At 41.3% G+C, this 25,056-nt stretch overlaps 1 protein-coding gene across 1 annotated transcript in view; it reads right to left on the reverse strand.

Annotated features, from left to right (window-relative positions):
• The window catches only part of LOC126419749 (high mobility group nucleosome-binding domain-containing protein 5-like), a 22,217-nt gene extending 4,020 nt beyond the window's left edge, over window positions 1-18,197 (reverse strand). Inside the window, exon 1 of the mRNA XM_050086925.1 lies at window positions 18,139-18,197. Within this exon, the coding sequence (XP_049942882.1) occupies window positions 18,139-18,197 (59 nt within the window). The remainder of the gene's footprint in view (window positions 1-18,138) is intronic.
• Window positions 18,198-25,056: the final 6,859 nt, after the last annotated feature.

Here is a 25,056-nt window from a genome sequence, read left to right on the forward strand (position 1 = left end):
ATATTTACTACGATCCCATCACATTGCACACCAGCCTGCAGCCCCCCCCAGGGGGTCCACAACTCTTTTGTGGACACGTGCGTAGCGAGCACGGGACCCTGAGCTAATGTGGTCCTCCTTCCTTTCCGGGCTGCATACCTTCCCTTCTCTTTCCGCATCCCTCCCCGTCCCCCATCTTCGCCCCCCCCCCCTCACCTCTGGCTCTTTCCTTCCCTTTCTCCCCCTCTGGGAGTATGGTTTGTGCCTACGTCCGGAGACGGACGCTCGAAATTGTTCCAAATTCCTTGCATTTACACTTGCAAGTCCTCGTCCTTCCTCTGTCCTTCTCTTTTCCTTCCCTCTTCTCCTTGCCCTTTTCTCCGCTGCGGCGTTTGAGATCCCCTTTTCTTTCCTTTCCCTTTCCCTTTTTTCCTCCCTGTGCGTGTCTGAAGGCCGACCCACGCCCTTCCATGCGTAGCCGGTGACGGGGTAACGCGTAATTCCCCGCCCCGGGTAGACAGGTAGGACACATACGTACCCCCTGGTAACGGCCAGGCCCAGGGAGGGGTGATTACCCGAGCTGATACCTTCCGAAAGTGCCGATTGGTCCCTCCGTCCGTTTGTCGGGAGGTGTGACCTGAGGTGTGAACAATCACCTAAGGCGGGTGTGCCCTCGGTGAGGGCCCCCACAAGGGAGGAGCGCGCCATCGGAGACGCCGGTAATCATGGGGGATTCCACTATGTCTGCTCACAAACGTAAGTTCACTGAGTCTCAGCCACAGACGGTTCTTCCATCGTTGCCACAGTTCCTTGTTGTTTCTCGGTCTGACGAAGGTCACGACTTTTCCACGGTCAACCCTTTCATTATTCAGAAAGGTGTCGACGCAATTGCGGTTCCTGTAAAGTCTTGTTCCAGATTAGGGAATGGCAACCTGTTGTTAGAAACACACAGTGCCCTCCAGGCTCAAAAATTGCTGCGTACTTCTCTGCTCCACACCTTCCCTGTCCGGGTGGAACCGCACCGTACCTGAAATTCCTCGCGTGGAGTCGTTTATACACGCTCCCTCGATGGATTGTCTGACGAAGAAATTCAGCACTACCTGTCTGACCAGGGCGTCACTGCTGTTCATCGGGTTATGAAAAGGGTTGACTCGAACATCATTCCAATCCGCACTGTCTTCTTGACATTTGACAAAGGTCAACTCCCATCAAAAATCAAAGCAGGCTATGAGATCATTTCCGTTCGCCCTTATGTCCCAAACCCGACGCGTTGCTATCGATGTCAGCGGTTCAATCACACCAGCCAGTCCTGTTCCAATTCGGCCAAATGTTACATGTGGCAAGGATGCCCATGAGGGTGCTTGTCCACCTCCATCCCCTCGCTGCATCAACTGTATGGGTGACCACGCTGCTTCCTCTCGAGATTGCCCCGTTTTTAAGGACGAAAAGCTCATCCAGGAAAGCAGAGTGAAGGAAAAGGTGTCGACCTTTGCTGCTCGAAAGTTATTCGCCAGTCGACAGCCCACCATGCCTCAGAAAGGCAAATACAGCACTGTCCTTGCTTCTCCTCGGCCAACAAAGGAGGCGGCCACGCAGATTTGCGACCTCACCTTTAGTACCATGGTCGTCAGATCGGCCAGCGCAAAGATCGCCCATTCAACCTCACCACTTTCGCCTGCCCACTCTATGGCTCACCCTTCGTCGGGTTCTGCTAAATCTCGAGCCCAAGTCAGACGCAAAGTCTTCGAAAAAAGAGCATTCTCGTGAAGAGTTTTTACGTACCTCAACTTCACAACCATCGGTTCCTCCTTCATCTAAACATCATACTTCCAAGAAGGCTACGAAGAAACACAGTTCCTCTCCTTCTCCGCCAATGCGTGTCCCATCTACAGCACCACCTGGCGGAAATCGCCCTCGGCCGTCTTCTGTGTCGCCGAGGCGCACTGCTGGTGGCTGGTCAACTGGCCGATCGTTGGTGGCAGGAGCTGCTCCTGACCAACCTATGGATCAGGATCTTCTGCCTTCGACTGAATGCCATTCCATGCTGTCGGTCGCAAGCTCTGAGCAGTCGTTGAGTTGACAGCACCCTTGGTGACGTTCCTCCATTTTCTGTTCACCCTATGTCCATTATCCACTGGAATATCCGCGGCATTCGAGCCAATCGGGATGAATTGTCAATCCTCTTACGATCCTACTCGCCGGTCATCTTCTGTCTTCAGGAAACAAAGCTGCGTCCCCATGATCGCTTTGTTCTCCCTCATTTTCAGTCGGTCCGATATGACCTCCCCTCTGTTGAAGGCACTCCAGCCCATGGAGGACTCATGATTCTTCTCCATGATACTCTCCATTATCACCCAATCCCCTTACAGTTCCTTCCAAGCTGTCGCCATCCGTCTTTCCCTTTCTGGATACACGTTCTCTCTTTGTACGGTATACATTCCATCGTCCACACCAATGGCACGAGCTGATCTCCTTCATCTTCATCAGCTTCCACCCCCCTATTTGCTGGTTGGGGACCTCAATGCCCACCACCCGCTTTGGGGATCTCCACATCCTTGTCCACGTGGCTCACTATTGCTAGACGTCTTCCACCAAGCGGATTTAGTCTGCCTCAACACTGGGGTCCCCACATTTTTGTCTGCCTCCACGACAAATTTATGTCATTTGGACCTTGCGGTCGGTACTGTTCCGCTAGCTCGTGCGCTTCGAATGGTTCGCCCTTGATGATACACACTCGAGTGACCACGTTCCATTTGTTCTTAGACTGCAGCCTCAACTGCCATATATGCACTCGCGACGCTGGAAGTTTGCCCAAGCCGACTGGACACTTTTTTCGTCTCTAGCGACATTCGATGACCGTCGCTTTCCCAGCGTCGACGATGAGGTCCCACATGTTACCGACGTTATTCTCACAGCTGCGGAACGTTCAATACCACGCACCTCCGAATTGCCCCGGCGCCCCCCAGTTCCTTGGTGGAACGAGGCATGCCGTGACGCAATACGTGAGTGGCGATGTGCTCTTCGCATTTTCCGTCACCATCCAACTTTGACCAACTGTATCAGATATAAGCAGCTCCGTGCGCGATGCCGTCGCGTCATCCGCGATAGCAAGAAGGCAAGCTGGAAATTCTTTATTAGCTCATTTAACACCTTCACTCCCTCCTCGGAAGTTTGGAGTCGGCTTCGACGGTTCTCAGGCGCGCCTAGTTTCTCCCCGGTCTCTGGGCTCACTGTCGCGCATGATACCTTAGTGGACCCCGTCGCAATTTCTAACTCATTGGGTCAGCACTTTGCTGAGATTTCGAGCTCTTCAAATTATTCGCCAGCGTTTCTCCCGAAGAAACGAGCAGTGGAAGTGCGACATCTCGCTTTCTCCTCTCAAAATCACGAAAGCTACAATACTGTTTTCTCCATGCGGGAACTCCAACATGCCCTCTCTTCTTCTCGCTCCTTCACCCCAGGACCGGATGGTATCCATGTCCAAATGTTGCTGCATTTATCAACCCATAGCCTGCGTTACCTCCTTCGCCTTTATAATCGAATTTGGACCGACAGTACCTTTCCCAGGCGATGGCGGGAAGCTATTGTCGTTCCCGTTCCGAAACCTGGAAAGGACAAACATCTCCCCTCTAGCTATCGCCCCATTTTTCTCACGAGTAGTGTCTGTAAGGTTTTGGAGCGTATGGTGAATAACCGTTTAGCTTGGTGGCAGGAATCCCGCAGTCTTTTAACACCAGCCCAATGCGGATTCCGAAAGCATCGTTCTGCCGTTGACCATTTTGTTGCTCTCTCCACTTATATCATGAACAATTTTCTCCGGAAACGCCAAACGGTAGCAATATTTTTTGATCTGGAGAGAGCATACGATACCTGTTGGAGGACAGGCATCCTCCGCACACTGTTCTCTTGGGGCTTTCGAGGCCGGCTGCCCCTTTTTCTTCGCGAATTTATGGCAGAGCGCACATTTAGGGTGTGGGTGAACACTACTCTCTCCCGTACTTTCTCCCAAGAAAACGGGGTACCCCAGGGCTCCGTGCTGAGTGTTGTACTGTTTGCCATCGCCATTAATCCAATTATGGATTGTCTCCTTCCTGATGTCTCGGGCTCCCTCTTTGTGGACGATTTTGCGATCTACTACAGCTCTCAACGGACCAGCCTTCTTGAAAGACGTCTTCAAGGATGTCTCGATCGCCTCCACTCGTGGAGCATCGAAACCGGCTTCCGTTTCTCACCCAGTAAGACCGTTTGTGTTAATTTTTGGCGACGTAAGGAGTTTCTTCCGCCCTCCTTACATCTAGGTCCTGTCAACCTTCCGTTTTCTGACGTCGCTAAATTCTTGGGTCTTATGTTTGACTGAAAACTGTGCTGGTCCTCCCACGTTTCCTATCTTTCGGCTCGCTGTCTGCGTTCCCATAACACCCTCCGTGTCCTGAATGGTACCTCTTGGGGAGCGGACCGAGTGGTCCTTCTCCGCCTCTATCGCGCCTTATGCGCTCGAAATTGGATTATGGAAGCATAGTCTACTCCTCTGCTCGGCCGTCTATTCTTCAGCGTCTCGACTCTATCCACCACCGTGGATTACGTTTAGTGTCTGGAGCTTTTTACACCAGCCCTGTGGAAAGCCTTTACGCTGAGACTGCTGAACCTCCGCTGTCCAATCGGCGGGCAGTCCTTCTGAGTCGTTATGCTAGCCATCTGTCTTCCATGCCTGCTAATCCAGCCCATAACCTTTTTTTCGACGTCTCCTTTGATGTCTGGTATGCAGGCCGCTCCTCCTCCCTACTACCCCCGGGAGTCCGCTTCCGTCAACTGCTCCATTCTCTTTCCTTCCGCTTTCCTAAAACCTTCTTGACATCTTGGGGTACAGCACCGCCTTGGCTCCGTCCCCGGATCGACTTGCTCAGAGACCTATGTCAATTTCCCAAGGATGGTACCCCTACACTTGTATACCGTCGGGCATTTGCTGCTCTATGTGCACAAATGACGGAAGCCACATTTATTTACACCGATGGCTCGAAAATATCGTTAGGTGTAGGGAGTGCCTATATTGTTGGCGACACCCCAAATAACTTTCGGCTTCCCGACCAGTGTTCGGTTTATACTGCGGAGCTTTACGCTGTTCTCCAGGCTGTCCACTACATCCGCCGCCATCAGCGGATACAGTACGTAATCTGCTCAGATTCTCTCAGCTCTCTCCTAAGTCTCCAAGCTCTTTACCCTGTGCACCCTCTGGTCCACCGGATTCAGGACTGTCTGCGCTTGCTCCACCTGGGGGGCGTCTCAGTGGCGTTCCTCTGGCTCCCGGGACACGCTGGTATCTGTGGAAATGAGGCGGCCGATATAGCGGCCAAGGCTGCAGTCTCCCTTCCTCGGCCAGCTCTTCAGTCTCTTCCGTTTACCGATTTACGGAGCGGTTTATGTCGCCAAGTTACTCATTTATGGCATGCGCATTGGTCAACACTTCCCCACAATAAATTGCGGGAAGTGAAAGCCGTTCCTTGCGCTTGGACCTCTTCCTCCCGAACGCGTCGTCGGGAGGAGGTAATTTTAGCTCGACTCCGGATAGGGCACTGTCTTTTCAGTCATCGACATCTTTTAAGCGGTGATCCTCCCCCACTCTGTCCCCACTGCTCTCAGCTGTGGACGGTCAGACACCTTTTAATTGAATGCCCCTATTTTAATCCGTTACGCTCCCGTCTACAGCTATCGCCTGATCTATCGTCGATTTTAGCAGATGACACGCGCTCAGCTGACCGCGTTCTACAGTTTATTAGTGACAGTGAAATGACGTCAGTCATTTGAAGCTTTTTTTTGGGGGACAACCAACCCCTTTCTATAGTGGACTTTTAAGCATTCCTTCTGCCTTTAGTTTCTCAAATTTTCTGACTTTGTTTCCATTGCTGCTGATTTTAAATTTCGTTTTTTTTCCTGTTTTCTACGTCACGGGCTGGGCGCTAATGACCATAGAAGTTTTGCGCCCTAAAACCACAAACAAAAAAAAAAAAGAATGGAGTTCCACTCTACCTATGATCACTACACCTTTTCAATGCACACTTCTGCTTACAAAAACCCTTAGTATGAACAAACCTACAATAGAATGACAACATATACATACAAAATTGACCTAATTAATTACAGTTGAACTTGAAATATTAGATAATTATTTACAAAATGTTTTAATACTTTTATCCACCTATGTTTATTTATTTATTTGATTAGCCATCCGTAGACATTTTGCAATGTATGGATGTTGTCAGTTTGGATACAGTGATTTTTGCAGATACATTGACACTTTTATATGCATTTACAGAGTATACAAATACAATGACATTTATCACTTAAATTACATTCAAACAATTAAATATTCACTTATTGTTTAGAAACAGTGTTCCTGAAAATATAGTTTAAGGGTTTTCTGTAACAGTACATGTTGTTAATTTCTTTGATGTCCTGTGCAGCTTGTTATACATTTACAGAATATACAATACAATGTCATTATGTCACTTAAATTACATTCAAACATTTAAATATTCACTTACTGTGTAAAAACAGTGTTCCTGAAAATACAGTTTAAGAGTTTTTCTGAAACAGTACATGCTGCTAATTTCTTTGATTTCCTGTGGCAGCTTGTTATACAATTTTACACCCTGATACAAGAAACTTTTTTGGGTCTTATGCTTGTTTCTCCTATCTAGATGAAGGCAGTGGCTTGTTCTTGTGCTATAGCTGTGTAAAATGCTGTTTGTACTATAATTCACTATATTTTTCTTTATATATACTATAGTGTGGAACATAAATAAACAGGGAACAGTTAGAATACCAAGTATTTTGAATAGTTCTCTGCAGTGAGCCCACTTACTGCTTTTAGTTTTAATTCTCACTGCTCTCTTCTGCACTTTAAAAACTGTAAGTTGAGTACATTATTTCCCCAGAAAATTATCCCATAGCTTATGACTGAATGTACATAGCTAAAATATACAGTTCTTAGACATTCATCGCTGCATACTGAGGAGAGAACTCTAAGTGCGTTACACGTTGTAGATATCTTTTTTGTGAGTTTTTTAACATGTTCACTCCACCTAAGCTGGCTGTCAATATGCAACCCTAGGAATTTTGTGGTGGGCACTTCGTCTACAGAGGTGTTATGTAGCTTTAACTTTAGGGGACTGTTTTTTCTGTTTATTCTAAAGCGTATGCTATTTGTTTTCTTAATATTTAAGGTCACTTTATTCTCTGTAGACCATTTGTAGACATCTTTCAGTGATTCATTACAATTTTCCAACATTTGTGCTGATGTCTCACTGGTGATTATAATATTGCTGTCATCGGCAAACAATATCTTCTCTCCATGTCGGATATATTGTGGGAAGTCATTTATATAAATCAAGAACAACACCGGACCCAGCACACTTCCCTGAGGGACCCCAATATTAATATGCTGTGGATCTGACAGGTGTTTTTCTATGAACTTTGATCTACTGGAGACATGAGAGATCTCTACCCACTGTACTCTATTTTTAAGGTATGAATGGAACCATTTGTTGATTACCCCTCTTACTCCTAGTGCTTCTAACTTAAGTAATAGATTCTGGTGGTCAACTGTATCAAAGGCCTTTGACAGGTCAATGAATATGCCAGATACATAGTTGCCTTCATCCAGTGCTTCTAGAACCACTTTAGTGAAATGTGCTATTGCCATTTCTGTATCTCTGCCTGGTCTGAAACCAAATTGGTCATTTGAAAGAAGGTTGTATTTGTTTAGATAGCTCATAAGTCTGTTCTTCATTATGGACTCTATTATTTTGGAAAATGATGACAGTAGGGCAATTGGCCTGTAGTTCTCAATGTTTTCTACATCATCTTTTTTGTGTAGAGGTAAAATTTTTGCATGTTTCAGATAATCAGGGAAACAACTGGCTTTGAAAGATTCATTTATGATATTGGTTAGGGGGGCTTTGATACTATTTATGCATTTTTTCAGCACAGACATTGGAATTTCATCTAAACCTGCTGAATTTTTGCTCTTTAATTTCCTTACCACATTACATACTTCTTCCTCAGTAGTGGGTAGCAATACCATTGAATTTGATGTATATTCCCGTGTTCGTGGATTATGAGATTTTGAAAAATTCTCCTGTAACTTTGTAGCTATACTACTAAAGTAAGAAATAACAAAGTTTGCTAGTTCTTTTGGGGTACTTCTTAGGTTTTCTTTGTTCCTGATTTGGGTGTTTATTTGCCTTTGTGTTGCTGTTCCTGTCTCTTGTTTCACTATAGTCCATGTAGCTTTACTTTTATTTTTAGCTCGATTTATTAGTCTATCATTGGCCTTTTTTTTGCAACATTGAGCACCTTCCTATAGATTTTTGTAGTTTCTGTAGTAATGAAGAAAATCTGGATCACTGTTGTTGTTTTTTATAGAGTTTAGGTATTTAAAAGTTTGGGCAGATTTTCTAATTCCTGTAGAACTTAGTGCTTTGGGGAAGGCTTCTTCGAATATTATCTTAAACTCCGACATGAATTTGGAGAATTTCTGATTCACATTATTTTCTGAATATACTTCTTCCCATCTTTCATGTCTTAATTGTAAGCAAAATTTTTTGTATTGCTGCGTCTGAGTAGACTCTTTTAAACATGTGGAGGTTTACTGGTTTTTCTACAGAAGCTTTTACTTTTATGATTTGGCATAAATGATCTGACAGTCCAAGATTTTTGACAGTTATGACACAGTTTTCCCCACCTATATCTGTAGCTACATGGTCAATGGTAGATGTTGAGTGTTCGGTTATTCTTGTTGCACAATTAACTAAAGAGGACATGCCAAAACTATTCAGAATATTCAGAAAAGTGTTACTGGTTTCATCTGCCTTAGCTGTGTTAATGTTTAAGTCACCACACAAGAGTATATTACTTTTCAGGGATGACACTTGTTCTAGGCTTTGCATAAGTTTTGAAAAGAATGTTTCTAAATCACCACTGGGAGAACGGTATACACACAGTACAATTAGTCTTTTGGGCATATCTACAGCTGGTATCTCTACTGCTGACACTTCAAAATGCTTGTCTACACTTAGTAGGATAATATCGTTCCTGACTTTAAATGAAATACCACTCTTAACAAAAATACATGATCCTCCACCTTTCATTGAGTTTCTGCAGTAAGAACAAGCTAGTACATATGAGGGCAAATTTATGTATTGAATTTCATTGACTTTGCACCAGTGCTCTGTGATGCAGAGGTTATTTTAAATAGATAAACTACACTTAACAAAAGCTCACTCTTGTTATAGTATTTATAGTATTTTCTTAATTTTTCAGAATTATGGGACAAAACAAAATTTTTTTAATATACAGATTAATTGCAGTATTATATTTACAATAGCATTACAGTTTCTTCCATACATTTGTCAGGATCCACATACTTACTTCAGATTTATAAAGATTTTTTTCATAAAGTGAACAGTGACGTGTAAAAATATACTCTTGGAATAAGAAATTTGTACACCCTTTCAGAAGTTTCCAAATCACTTACAATTTATTGTTGCGACAGTGCATATGGAGTACATGACATTACTAAATTTACAGGTTGGTAGCAGAAGTGGTACTGAGGTATCAGATACTGGCCCATGCCAAAATGTCCATTTTAGTATGTGCTGCAGCCCCCACATGTGGCAATGCAGGTACTGACTTTGGCACCCAGTCTATTGTACAGATGGTGTATATTGTACTGGGATTCTTTATGCTACACTTGCCAGACCTGTTACTGTAGTTCTGTAAGAGTTGTTGGGACAGGAAATGACTCTTGCTATTTGTCAACAATTGTCTCCTGCTCAGCTCCATTGGGGACAAGTGTGGAGAAAGTGCTGGCCAGAGAAGTCTGCATGTCTTGCAGAACATGTTGAGTTTCACGGCCACTGTGTCAGCTAGTGTTACCCTGTTGGGATGACACATTAATTTCCAGCTGCAAGAATGGCAAAACCACTGGGCTAACAATATTCTGCCCATACAGAGCAATGGTTCATGTCCCTTTCAGAAATGCAAAGATATATGAGAGTAGCCTATTGCAACCGCAACCATTAGGCCGGTGGTGAGACCAGTGTGCCTTGAATGAAATGACTTTGAGACATCACTCACCAGTACATGTCATACATGCAAATGAGCGTCACTTGCTCACAGGCAGAATCTGCTTTCATTGTTGAAGTCTGATGCACCATTCTGTCTTCCAAATCATCCTCTGATAGCATGAACTGTGCAAGTCGGTGCTGTGCCGTGGGTGGAAGATAGGCTAGCCCGTCTACTAATAATCAGTTTCCAACAGTTCATGTTGGCATGTGTTGGCTCGCAAGCCCTCTTACCTGTGGTGTGGTAGCTGTAAGAACTGCCACTGTTTCCCTTACCATATGTCTGTGTAGACAGATGTCTGTGCTGTGTGTAGGTCCAGGATCTCTTTCATGTGAGCGACAATCTGAGTGAGGTGGTGCAATGGTCAGTGTACTGGACTCACATTCAGGAGATGATGGTTCAAACCTGCATCCAGCCATCCTGATTTAGGTTTTCCGTGATTGCTCCAAAACACTTCAGGTAAATGTTAGGATGGTTCCTCTGATTGGGTATGGCTGATTTTCTTCCCCATCATTGCCTAATCCAGTGGGACCAATGACCTCATTGTTTAGTCCCTTCCCCCAACCAACCATGCAAGGGTGTGTCAATATTCACATGACCGCTGACAAGAGTGTCATTCCACAACTGACAAAACACATCCAGGCAGTCTCCTTTTCGTGAAAAGGACACACAAAGGCTCTGTAGTCAGATGTGCTTGACAAGTAAACTTATTGCACTTCATAGAAACCTTAATCATGGAGTTGCCTTGATTTTCCTTCCGCACACACAGTAATACCCATTCTTCATCTTCACTGGTGTGTCAATGACAACTTTTGAAGGGAGTTCCCTTCTAAAAAAAAAATTAGGACACTGGACCTCAGTGATATGATATTCTATTTATTTTGCAAAGTGTTCATTTGTCAATGCAAATGCTAAATTCTTCAGGAAATTACATCAAATTTTTACGGTTCCTTTTGGATTTGAAAGTGAATCCAAAATTTGGCAGTTTATCCCAGATATGTTTAGCTTACTATAAAATAACACCATAGGCCAACTTTTTCTGATTTTGGAAACAGAATAACCTGTAATCATTTTATCTACAGTATCCACTCCTCCTTCAGTGTGAATGTAAAAAAATTATAATTGGCTTCCCTGTTTTGGGGTTGATATCATACATGTCATGCATTGTAGATAGGAGTATCAGCAAACAGTTACTTCTTGGTTGGGTACAAAAAATGAATTCATTAGCTTGGAAGCAACATTTTGAAACTCCACATGTTGGTCTCTTAGATGCAAATTCAAGAGGTATCTCCCTTTCCTTCTTGTGAGGAGTGTGTAGAATGGTCAATTTTTTCTCCAACATTCCTCCACTACTGGCAGTTTGTGTGACAATTGTCAATGATGACATTTCTGTGTGTATCTTTGATGTCACTGACAAGCCGTCCTAAAATTATTGCTGGGCTGTTTGTTACTAGAAATGGTCCAACTAGCTGCTTTCCTACATATACTTCAATATTACTGGTATAAAACCTTTTTGTCACTCATGGCACATATTTTAATTGAATATTTTGTGGGTTTGTGTGGTGTATATATAGGGTCCAGGAGTAGCAGCCTCTAAACAGTCAACATTTCATGGACTGTAACATAATCAGCAGGATTATAGAATCACTTCAGGTTGACTGCAAAGGAATGTGGACATTTTCTGACAGCAGTTATGCTGTCAAGTTTTTTCCTTTCATTTGGAGTGGAAATGTCAGCAAATCTCATACAATGTATTACAAGCAGAAATCTCTCGTAGCCCATTTTGGCATTCAGGATATTCATGTGTGTACTGCCTGACTCCAGAAATTCTTTTACATTTACATGCTGACCTTTCTCTATACTTGTCAAATGCAAAATGCCAAATATTGGCATAATTTCATGACTATCCACCGCTATACAATCTCTTGTACATTTTTATTTTTTTCAAGGTTGTCAGTATATTTGGTAGTAAGGGATACTATCATATCTGCAATATTAGTGCCAAAAAGCTTGAAAAACACAATTTCATTAGAGAAATCTCTTCAATAGCTTGTGAGACTGTGTGGTAAAAAAAATTCTCACCAGGACAGGTGCATTTTCAGAGAAGTATCTGTTCCAGGTATTAGTTATTAAGAACCAAATACGGGGTAATGCAACTGTCGTTCAACTTTAGTATTTAAGATGTCTACAGCCTTGTACCTGTACTGTTTGGCTGATCTGTGTGGAGATGTGATAATGTAGCCTTGTTCTCCTTATTATTTGAGGTCATAGTGTCAATGGAGTTATTGGCTCTGAACAATAATAATTTATGTTAAACTTTGTACCCCTCCATAATTCTGGAGGGTTGCTGTTTGGTATCTTGCAGAAGTGAAGGTACGGAAAGCCACCTAAGATACACATCATAGATATGATACACAGACAATTAGGACTTGACAACTCTGTCAAATATGCATAAGTTCGGATCTCACTGGTTGCAAGTTTGCACATACTATCTTGTGTTGAATGAACTGGTACTGCATAGGATGAAAAAATTAGACTTGCTGGCAGTGTACTATCAAATATGCTTGTAGAAGTGTTAGATTGGGTCAGGTGGCAGCATATGATTTTTTTCTAGTGGAAATTACTTTGTTATATGATGGCTTCTCATTAAACTTCAGTAATAAATCCATTGTAATTTCCACTGTGTGTTAGTGTGCATATGAAAGGTTTCCAATGTCTGGAGAGAGGGGTCATGATAGACCAGGCAGTATCAGTACTTGATATCGTCTGCTTGGGATAAGCCAAGAATCCTGGCATTCATGCAAGGTTCATAATCGAGACAATTCACGTGCTTGAAAAACAAGAGAAAAATTATTCCAGAAAATGTAAGTGTTGATTGGCAATCCCTCAGTACAGGTATGGAGACCCTAGTTTCCACCACTTGTATGTGAAGTGGACCATCTCCTCTCCACTACTGTGGCCAATATAATAAGAGATCCAGAGTTGTGGCAATCTGCTGGAGCAATGTAGAAGTAGAGGCTGGCTATGAATGACAAGGAGTTGGGGCCCCAATGGTCAGATAGAAAACTGGCCCTGAATAAAAAATATGGGTTTTTGAGGGATAGTGGCAGTACACTAATTCTCCTTATCCGTAGTTCACCAACCAATCCACTCATACCACATGCATTGTGCATTGTGGCTTTGTACTTCCCTGGTGTCTTGGGCTAGCAACTTTGTATCGTTTCTCTTCTCTTCTCCTATTGTGTAGGTGGTGACGATCTGGCCATTAAATTAACTCCAAGTTTTGTAGCAACGAATGCTGAAGGTCACTGCACTTTGTATTACGACTAGCAACAACCATGTTCTATGTCACCTGGCACTACCCTGAGGCATCTCATGAGTGGGGAGTGAAGTTGCAGCACTGTTCCCCTTTCTCATCAGATTCTAACCTGTGTAAACAAACTAAATTGCAGTTAGCATAGGCAGCAGGCTTGATACTTGCCCATAATAAGACATTTTGTGTGTTTGTGGACGGTAAGTGGGTGGGTGTGTGGGCAGCCATCTTCTAAAGTGACACTGTTCAGCAGCATTTAGGCAGTGGATGCTGTTGCCATTTAATTTTCTGAACTGAAGATTCTACCCTGGGTCAGTTAGTGCCTGCTATTTGGAGGCAATACTATCTACCTCTGGTATTCTAAATACTGTCACTCTGCCTCCTATCTGCTTTCCTATCCTCTAGTTCCAAAGCTGACTTCCAACAGCCTTCAGCTTAACAATGTACCAGTCAATATGTTCTGAATATATGACATACAGTAATTTTTATAGTATTCTCCTGAATTGTAATACAGATTCCAAATATGTTGCATAGAGGTGAACCTTTATCTTTCGGGATTCTGTAGTTCAGCACATAAAGTATGTCATTATTGACTCCAGTAGAGTAACCCTTAGTGTGTTTGCATAGAATGTACTTCAAGGACTGGACTATTCATCATGAAAATAGGCATGATTTCATCCTTACATCCTGCCTTGCTCAACCAGTTAGACTAAAGTTTTACCTCAGTAATGCAGTTTATTAATATTAGGCCACTCATTTGATTAGTTATGAAGAACATGGTACAGAAACTTCTTAATTTCAGTCCATTACATAGCACAATACCTTTGTCTGTGAAATAGCTCTGCAACAACTTTCACAGATGTGACATTGAACAAAAAGCCTCTGGTCTTGGTTAAAAAAGTGTTGTATTTGTATCAACACATACCTGAATACTTTGTACACCCATATTTTATGTCACAGCTATAAAAATTGTTGCACATTCTTTGACAGCCTTGATTGAAGTCAGAATGAAGCTGCTAGTCATACCTGTATGGTAATTGCAATTATCTGTGGTTCCTTATACAGTGTGTGAAGCGTGGCAATCTGAACACTGGAGTGGGGTAACGCAGTGCTAGTGATGCTCAGAAGTATGATGCACTGTTGCTTTGGACATGCATGCCTGTCCGAAGGAATACTGGACGGTACTTCTTAACAACACAGAGCATCTCTCTCCCCTGACACCAGGTAAGTGACATTTGAATCAAAATGTGCATTTCAATCACAATATTTCACCCATACAGGAGTGTACCTAGTGAATGTAAGAGTGAGAGTTGAAGACACATGGTTGACAATAAGTGGAAGTCTGGGTTTGCCCATGAATTGTGCTTAGATAGCATAATGATAAGACTACCTTGTGCAATAAGGAGAAATCTGGCTGAGAGTCCTGGCCCGGCAGAAATTTTCATGATTGTCATTCCATTATACAACTGATGGCTGTTCATATTTGAAACAGTGAAAACATTTCATGAACATCACAGTGCCAGCCTACTGGTATGCCGTCCAGTGGTAAATGCAAGAAATCTATGAGTGTCCCAGGTTGGCATTTAATTTTGGATAGATTTGTAAAGTGTTGCACTGCATGGCAAAGGAATTTGATACCTCCGCCAATATGTTGCATCCTTCTAGTGCCGGTTCTTTCTCTACCCCCCTATCTCATGACGTTGGAATTACAAAATATAAAAAAGTTAGTCTGCCTGAATCTGAAGAACTTTCAACCTGATGAAATTCCGATCTCACCTGTACCCCCTTCAAAGAATCCTAGTTCAGTTCATGATCTAGATGGAGTGAGAAACATCAGTCAAATGGTCCGATATCTTTTCCCAAATCACAGTTTTCAAACCATTTTCTTGTTGTGGGCTTCAGTGCAAATACGGGTTTGATGCATTTACACTCAGCTCTGTTTTTGCACCACTGAAATTCAATACTGCTTGGTGTTAATTTTAAAGATCTTCTCCTACAACTGTGTGTGTGTGACAGCTTATGTCCTCGGTACGTCTGGGCCAACCTAATTTGCACTTAATTTTTCTCCTTCCCACAATTCAAACGTCAATTATTTTTTGTGATTGAAATAGTGAGGTTTCTCATCTTGACACATGATATTGCTGATAACCAGAACACCACTTCATGCAAAACAGCAAGACCTCACCTAAAGAAATAATAAAAGGGTGAATGACTTTGCGGGTTCTGTACAAAGTCAGATTAAAGAAAGATTCAGAAGCATGCTGCAAGATGTTTCACTCATAGGTTTGAACAACATGTGAGTATTATAGAGATTGGGAAGTTCAATGACTCCCTGGAAGAAACGGAACTTTCTTTTTTAGGAGCACTGTTGAAAAAATTTAGAGAACCACTATTTGAAGCTGACTGCACAACGATCCTACTGTTGGCAACATACATTTCACGTAAGATAGAGAGAAATTAGGGCTTGAATGGAGCAATTCAGATAATTGTTTTCCCTTCGCTCTGTTTCCCAGTTGAACAGAAATAGTTATGAATACTAGAATTATGGGATACTTTCAACCATGCACTACACCGTGGCTTGCCGAGTATGTATGTAGGTGTAGATGTATACAAAATGAAACAACGTGTATCAGATACCATCCCCATATATCATCATGATGTAAAAAGTGATTGCTACAAAGTCTGCTCTGTTTAGCCTGTCTAGTGGCTTATAGTGCTTCCTCTGGATTACAGGGTCCTGGGTTCGATTCCTGGGCCGGTTGGGTATTTTCTCCACATGTGGACTGTGTTTGTATAGTTTTCATCATCATTCATGAAAGTGGTGAGATTGGATAGAGTAAATTTAAGGATTTGTACAGGCACTGATAACTGCCAAGTTGAGCACAACACAAACAAATCATCATCATCATGTGTTCTACCCTGTCTGTTGACTCAACTATCACCTGTGTCATCATCTTTGTAATTGTTGTCATTGGTGGTGTTGCTTTCGTTGTTATGAGGTACTGTCTCCCACAGGATTATTTCCTCATCCTGCAGATCCAATCTCGACAATTTTTTTCTACTCACAGCCATTTCTACTGAACCTACTGCCATAATTGTTGTCATTGTGCATTTTTGGCATCTGAGGCTACTGATCTCCGAATCGTACTCATTTAGAAATCTTCGTCTTTGATTTCCAGTTACTTGGTCTGTATGGCTGTGGCAACACCTCTACCTTCCATCAGTGACGGAAGAATGACGATCAAAAATTCAAGTCGTAATACTCCAGTTTTTGTAGATACCTTTGAAATGCTTAAATATTATCTTTGCAATAGCTTGCTTGTATAATGTGCCTTAACTGTAGGTGAGACATTCAAAAATTTACTTACAAGGCACATGCACTGACATACAAATTTCTGCCCATGAGCCTAAGATGCGTGAGCCTATTTTGAAAATTGCTCTTGTTACACATTAACAGCCTTTGTGAAGTGTCACACTATCTTTGTGTGCAGCCCATAAATGAGCAGCAGCAGGCTGACAATGTGATAGCAGTGCAGTGGAAAGTGACAAATGTAGGCTGTCCTAATTTTAATCTGACCATAATTGAGATATCTTGTCACAAAACACAGTTTCCAGATTTTGTCCATGTTGTCTTCAGTCGAAAGTATGGTTTGATGCAGCTTTCTTTAACAACACACAGATACCGTTTACTGTGAGCTTTATTTTTGAACTGCTGAAATTGATTAGGGCTTCTTGTTCACTTAAATAATCTACCCTTAATATTGTGTGTTGGGTAAGGAGTGCAATAGTGAGAAAAGTTGCTGCTAACTTAGGTCATTGCCACATGTAGTTCAAAGTAATTCACATTCAACCTTTCCTCCTCCCTCACAATTGTTCCCTTAAATTTCATTATTGGTTGTAATTGATTTGGCCAGACGCCATCTTTCTCGCACCTACCATATGCAATATCACTAAAAGAGCGAAACCAGTTATTCATAACCCTGCCCTCTGTCCTCACTGTTGTCAATTACCACTTGGCTTGTCACTGTTGGGAGAGACTTTCTCTCAAATGATTATTTCCTGGGGTCATGAATGTAACCTTAACAATCTTAACATTATATGCCACTGATCTCTGCTAGTAATGGCTGTTTTTGCTGAACTTAACTGACATAATTGTTTTTATTCCTTTGTGGGGGTACAAGAGCCAATGCGTGTGGCAGTTGGATGGTATATAAATATCATAACCAAGTGAAATTCTGTTATTTGGTCTGTATGGCTGAAGCAAAACATTTGAGTGCCCTCCATAGCTACTCGACGTTATCAGTCAGGAAACAAATTTAACAAATTCTGGTGCAATGGTTTTCCGATATCATGTGTCTTAGACTTACAAGTAAGTTAGACAAATATGTGATAACCAGTTGTGCAGGACTACATGGATTGTCAGAAACTATTATTTCTTTGGAACCATGTATCTGAGGAAATGGGCAAGACTTCTAAACAGTCAGATTGTTGGAAATTTGAGTGTGAAGTTGTTTGGTATCAGCTTACACTGGTTGTAATCAGTAGGTCAAAAGTAACACATGACAGGACATCTAAGGAAGAGGCCACATGCTGATACGCAATTCCACTTCTAAGGAGCTGCAGATCAACCTTAATATTGTGACAGGTAGGGCACAAGAGAGCCATTGAAGTCTTTTACCTGCAAGTTTTTTGTGACATATCGAATTGTACGACGAATATTTTACCTCTGAAAATGATCGTACTCAGAGGAGCTCGTCGTAATGTTGGGAGTCGTGGTGTTCATTACGGCACCCATCATTGCTTGCTACCACTGTACTATCCTCTGTTGATGACCAAAATTGTGTTCCACCTCCATCAATTGAACTAGAAGAATGTTGATTAAATTGGGTTCTGAGTCTGATGGCATGGGGGATCTGGCACCCCTGGCATCATCATGGGGTAGAATTCTCCTGAGGTCACTCCTTTTACTACTCTTTAATTACTTTAAAGTACTGGAGCATTAGAGGACTTAGCTGCTGCAGCAGTAGGATCTGACAAGGAACCAGCAGCTGTGGGACCTGTTGTCCATATCTCATTCATCTATTGGCATTTGTCAGGTTACTCTGCAACCTAATGCTTTTGTTCATAGTAACAAAATTGTAAAGCGAAAATAAGCAAATGAAACTAAAGTAGTGTATGTGTTCTCCAGTGGTTATATAGTAACAACCTACATACTGAGACTCTATGAAGTGCTGTTAGTTTTTGGGGAATACTGAGTGGGCTGTGGCATGAATCGGAGTTCAGATTGAGGAGTGAAGCATGCAGGATAATTGGTGAGGTTATTAAAACCACTTTGCCATCTTATTAACTATAGTGTTAAACACATCTGCCTAATGAGCAGGGGGCTTGGGTTCAAATCCTGCCTTTCACAATTAATTTTCATTCTTTTGAGTCTCCATGTATATATCATTGGTGTTTGAGGCCTCTGGAACTATATAGTTCCACTCGAGTAAATTATGTTGCTTTAGTGTTTTCACTACTAACGTAGGTGTCTGGTTGCATAACCTTCCATTGTGCCCTAAAGAAATATGAGAATCACAAGCGAAAGTCAATGACTATATTGCAAAACACCAATAAATGTCGAATATTAAACCGGATGATATGGTAACAGGCTATTAGGATAGGGATGTACTGACAACTACAGAGATTAATATTATAGATAGTGTAATAAATGTGATTTGAAATAGCAGTGCAGTCAGAAGAAGCAGAGCGTGTACAGGCAGCATTGAGCATATGCCAGTGTCCTTGTGCTGTGTGCCACAACTTTGACAGGAAAAATTAATCACTTTTAATAGTTATTGCTGAATTGCTATTCAGTACCAAAAATCAGTATTCAGAATGAATACACATTCCCAAGTTCCAAACCGATGCACTGACCACTTCAGCACACAGGTGACACATCATATGCTGAAGCTCTTAATGCATTACCCAGGCAAGAACAGAGACCAAAAGACGCCGACACATGCTCGACCTGCTCCCTCCTCAACTATCTTGCCAATGACATCCTTCATCCACAGTTAGCACATGTGTGACCACCATTCCAAATTTCATATTGATTTTCATATATCGCAAATGTGAAGAACACAGTTCAGATAGTAGTAACTGAGCACCATTAGTTGTTGTTGTTGTTGTCTGCAGTCCTGAGATTGGTTTGATGCAGCTCTCCATGCTACTCTATCCTGTGCAAGCTTCTTCACCTCCCAGTACCTACTGCAGCCTACATTCTTCTGAATCTGCTAAGTGTATTCACCTCTTGGTCTCCCTCTACAGTTTTTACCCTCCACGCTGTCCTCCAATACTAAATTGGTGATCCCTCGATGTCTCGGAACATGTCCTACCAACCGATCCCTTCTTCTAGTCAAGTTGTGCCACAAACTCCTCTTCTCGCCAATTCTATTCAATACCTCCTCATTAGTTATGTGATCTACCGATCTAATCTTCAGCATTCCTCTGTAGCACCACGTTTCGAAAGAGTCCATTATCTACTTGTCTAAACTATTTATCGCCCACATTTCACTTCCATATGTGGCAACACTCCATACAAATACTTTCAGAAACGACTTCCTGACACTTAAATCTATACTTGATGTTAACAAATTTCTCTTCTTCAGAAACGCTCTCCTTGCCATTGCTAGTCTACATTTTACATCCTCTCTCTTCGACCATCATCAGTTATTTTGCTCCCCAAATAGCAAAACTCCTTTGTCTCATTTCCTAATCTAATTCCCTCAGCATCACCCTACTTAGACTACATTCCATTATCCTTGTTTTGCTTTTCTTGATGTTCATCTTATACCCTCCTTTCAAGACACTGTCCATTCTGTTCAACTGCTCTTCCAAGTCTTTTGCTGTCCCTGATGTTCGCCAATGACATTGTAATTCTGTCAAAGTTTTTATTTCTTCTCTGTGGATTTTAATACCTACTCCAAACTTTTCTTTCGTTTCCTTTATTGCTTGCTCAATATACAGATTGAATAACATCGGGGATAGGCTACAACCCTGTCTCACTCCCTTCCCAACCACTGCTTCCCTTTTATACCCCTCAACTCTTATATCTGCCATCTGCTTTCTGTAGTAATTGTAAATAGCTTTTCGCTCCCAGTATTTTACCCCTGCCACCTTCAGAATTAGAAAGAGAGTATTCCAGTCAACATTATCAAAAACTTTCTCTAAGTCTACAAATGCTCGAAATGTAGGTTTGCCTTTCTTTAAACTTTCTTCCAAGATAAGTCGTAGGGTCAGTATTGCCTCACATGTTCCAACATTTCTACAGAATCCAAACTGATCTTCGAGGTCAGCTTCTCAGTTTTTCCATTTGTTTGTAAAGAATTTACATTAGTAATTTGCAGCTGTGACGAATTAAACTGAGAATTCGGTAATTTTCACATCTGTTGATGCCTGCTTTCTTCGGGATTGGAATTATTATATTCTTCTAGAAGTCTGAGGGAATTTCGCCTGTCTCATACATCTTGCTCACCTGATGGTAGAGTTTCATAAGGACTGGCTCTCCCAAGGCTGTCAGTAGTCCTAATGGAATGTTATCTATTCCCGGGGCCTTGTTTCGACTTAGGTCTTTCAGTGCTCTGTCAAACTCTTCATGCAGTATCATATCTCCCATTGCATCTTCATCTACATCCTCTTCCATTTCCATAATATTGTCTTAAAGTACATTGCCCGTGTATAGACCCACTATATACTCCTTCCACCTTTCTGCTTTCCCTTCTTTGCTTAGAACTGGGTTTCCATCTGAGCTCTTGATATTCATGCAAGTGGTTCCCCTTTCTCCAAAGGTCTCTATAATTTCCCTGGAGGCAGTATCTATCCTACCTCTAGTGAGATAAGCCTCTACATCCTTACATTTGTCCACTAGCCATCCCTTCTTAGCCATTTTGCACTTCCTGTCAATATCATTTTTGAGATGTTTGTATTCCTTTTTGCCTGCTTCATTTACTGCATTTTTATATTTTCTCCTTTAATCAATTAAATTCAATATTTCTTCTGTTATCCATGGATTTCTACTAGCCCTCGTCTTTTTACCTACTTAATCCTCTGCTGCCTTCACTATTTCATCCCTCAAAGCTACCCGTTCTTTTTCTACTGTATTTCTTTCCCCCATTCCTGTCAACTGTTCCCTATTGCTCTCCCTGAAACTCTGTACAACCTCTGGTTTAATCAGTTTATCCAGGTCCCATCTCCTTAAATTCCCACCTTTTTGCAGTTTCTTCAGTTTTAATCTACAGTTCATAACCAATAGATTGTGGTTAGAGTCCACATCTGCCCCCTGGAAATGTCTTACAATATAAAACCTGGTTCCTAAATCTGTCTTACCATTATATAATCTGATACCTTTGTCTATCTCCATTCTTTGTAGGTACATATTACATTTTATATTCTGCATGAACTGAAAATGTGATAGCTGCTCTGTAGATCATTTTTACTCTTCTTATGTTTTATTCATTTATCTTTCTCATAAATGTTAATCCACAAATTGCTGTTTGAATGAATATAAAAGCAAAAACGGGTTAAATTCTGTAAATAATGGAGGTACTGCCAGTGACCTGAACACGGTAGTGACACAGGTCAACACCATAGAGATGGGAAATAAATGCTACTACTTCTTCCAGGTTTCAAAATGAAAGGTGAGAGCTAAACTTTTTGTGTTTTACATTTGCTAATTAGGCTCCCACACTTCGTTGTTTCGTGGTGGTGGTGGTGGTGGTGGTGGTGGTGGTGGTGGGGTGATAGTGAATGCAGTGATGTAAAATGTTCAGCCACATTTTGAAAGCTCCTGCTCTTCTACCATCATTGAGCACAATTTTTTTCTTTTTTTTCTTTTTTCTTTCTTTCTTTTTTCTTTCTTTCTTTTTTTCCTAACAAGAAAATAATGCTTCCATTAAAACCATTGTCTGCATCAGGAACACCATATTTTTATTGTTCCTCTTAAGAATTTCAACCACCACCTACTCCCATCTGGTATTACATACAAAATTTTCTCTAAGATGCTCACCTCCTAAATTTCTCTCAACAAGAATTATCACTTGGTTTTGCTGAGATATTATTTTTGTTGTACTGGTATACACTGAATTTAAAAATCACAACCTTCAAATTCTAACTCTCAATTGGTTTAGTCTGCTGGATAGTAGTCACCAATTTAGTAAGAATCAAAGTGTATTATTATATGTGACAATATGACATCCCAGTAACAGCAAAACTTTGCCATGGAAAGTGCATCTCTTCCAGTAGCTATGTGCTACGTCTCCCAGTGAGTGATTGAGTTTGAGAGTACACTAATTGTGAATGCTACAGCGAAATGTTAAATGACTCAGTTACCCTCACACTTTCCTGCACCAAGGGAAAAATAAACAAAATCATAACCAATGTAGAAATTTTGCTTAAATTAGAATGATGAAGTATCGGTGCCTTACACAGCTGGTTTTTTAATTAACTTAAATGCTTCTTGATATTCCTTATTCCATTTCCAAATGGAGATCGACTTGTGCAGATGAACAACTTTGAGGTTGAAAACTGTGATAGAAATTACATACACTGTGTGACTTTCAGTTGTCTACAGTATTTTGGCGCAGGAAATTTTCCCTCTGGTTCTATTTTTGTCAGATCAGATATGATCCTGCACAAAGAAATGTGCCCAAGGAAATTGTTTTGTGACTTGGTGAATTCTTTTTTTATCCATCTTTAATGTGACTCGTGCTACACTAAATGCATAAATTACATAGCACAGTGTGTCTAAATGTTCTCCCTAAAGGCAGCACTAATTAGAATATGACCCACATAATGTTGAGTGTGTCAATTCTTCTCTTAGAACTTCTGTGAGTTCTGTCATAAAGGCTACTGATGATCCTGACAGACTGAAGGGTATTCGTTTAAACTCGTAACATGTTCCATTCAACAGAAAGCCTGTGTTTTTCCAGCTATACCTTCATCTTCCAGTTGGTCACATTGCACAGTAAACCACATCACTGCACCATGAGCATCAGTTAGTAAATTCGCAGTGCCATCCCTTTGTGCTACAGTGTGGATCGGATTAGAACATTCACTATCTCAGTGTTAAATTACCTGATTCTCCAACTTACCCTTAATTACTTTAACTACTGCTTTCTAGGGCAAGGGTACTGGATACAGTATGCTATGGAATGACTCACGATTCTTAACTACAGTCTTACAAGTGCAACATCTGATCAGACCAGGTGTTTTTAAAAATTATAGACCTTAATATTTTTACCTGTTTCTTCCATTTAGCTAGAGGCATGTCCACTAATGTTTGAATCATACTGTGAGGATTAGTGAGAGCATCTTCATCAATATTATTCTCCTGGAACTCGGTATCTTCCTCAGACTTACTTAAAGTTGCAGTTCCCCCTTTTGTCGAAAATGAATAAGCTCATATTTATGATTGCAGCTCCCTAATGGTCTCCCTTGTTGAATCCTGAAACACTCTTCTCTTCTGTTCCCTCCACTAGTCAGACAGAAATGAAGTGTAGGGGAATGCATTTACAAAGCTATTCAGAATCGGTCAATTCTGATAAATAAACTGATATTAAGTGATCCAAAAATGAATTCCCTCTGCTCACACATACTTTCCTGAATTCTGAATTTTAACAGTGCGTGGTCTTCAATTATACAGGGTACTTTTCCAGCTCCATATTATGTGAAAATCAACACCTATTTCTTTCAGGCACTGTTTATATTGTATATGTTTCACAGATTTTTTGTTGATATCAGATAATGCAGCACACTTTCTAAATAATTTAGAAGTATTTTCAATATTTTTGAACCTGCTTAAGGTTATTCAAAAAGATTACATAGAAACTGATGCAACTCTTTTTTTCCCAAAATGCTTCCTCAAATTGACATGCCATTTTAATCCAATGTTGCACATTTGAAGGAGACCAAATTTTTACCAGATATGCATGATATTATGGCTGAGGTGCTAGACCTATTTAATTCCACCTATTATGTATATTACAAGTATGGAAACATTGTATCTTACATTTTAACCTTTACAATTTTTATCCTAATAAAAATGTTACATTTTCTATAATTTAGTTGATTCTGCAATATACCTTATACCTACTACCTAACTATCAACTATTACAAGTTAAAGAAAAATATTAGAGCAATGGTATATAACTCGAGGAAATATTTGTACTTGAAATCTGAAAAATACAGGTTGTGGGAAATTGTGAATGAAGATGAGTCCAATTAAATCGTGCCTCAGAACATTGCTGAAGCATATTCTTCACCCTGCAGCATTTATTCATCTTCAAGCTCCCTCTTGGCCCTCCTTTTAGCACTTCTTGCTTCTTAGGTAACTTCAAGAGCTGAATCTTTCAGCTTCATGTACCCATTGTCCATCACACACAAGCAATTGATTTTCCATATTAGATACACATTTTATGCCTAAATTTCTCAGAGCTTCCAACCTTCCTATTACTCCATCATTAAAACATATCACTGCATCTAGTACACCATTTTTAATGTATTTAGTCTTAGAAAAACATTGTTGCGTAATCCTTCCCATACGCAATGGTTGAAACTTTCATTTTTATTATGAGTGCCCCCATGAAGACATTTACTAAGCAAAA

Source organism: Schistocerca serialis, chromosome 9 (assembly GCF_023864345.2).
Source record: "Schistocerca serialis cubense isolate TAMUIC-IGC-003099 chromosome 9, iqSchSeri2.2, whole genome shotgun sequence".
In the NCBI taxonomy this organism is placed as follows: Eukaryota; Metazoa; Arthropoda; class Insecta; order Orthoptera; family Acrididae; genus Schistocerca; species Schistocerca serialis.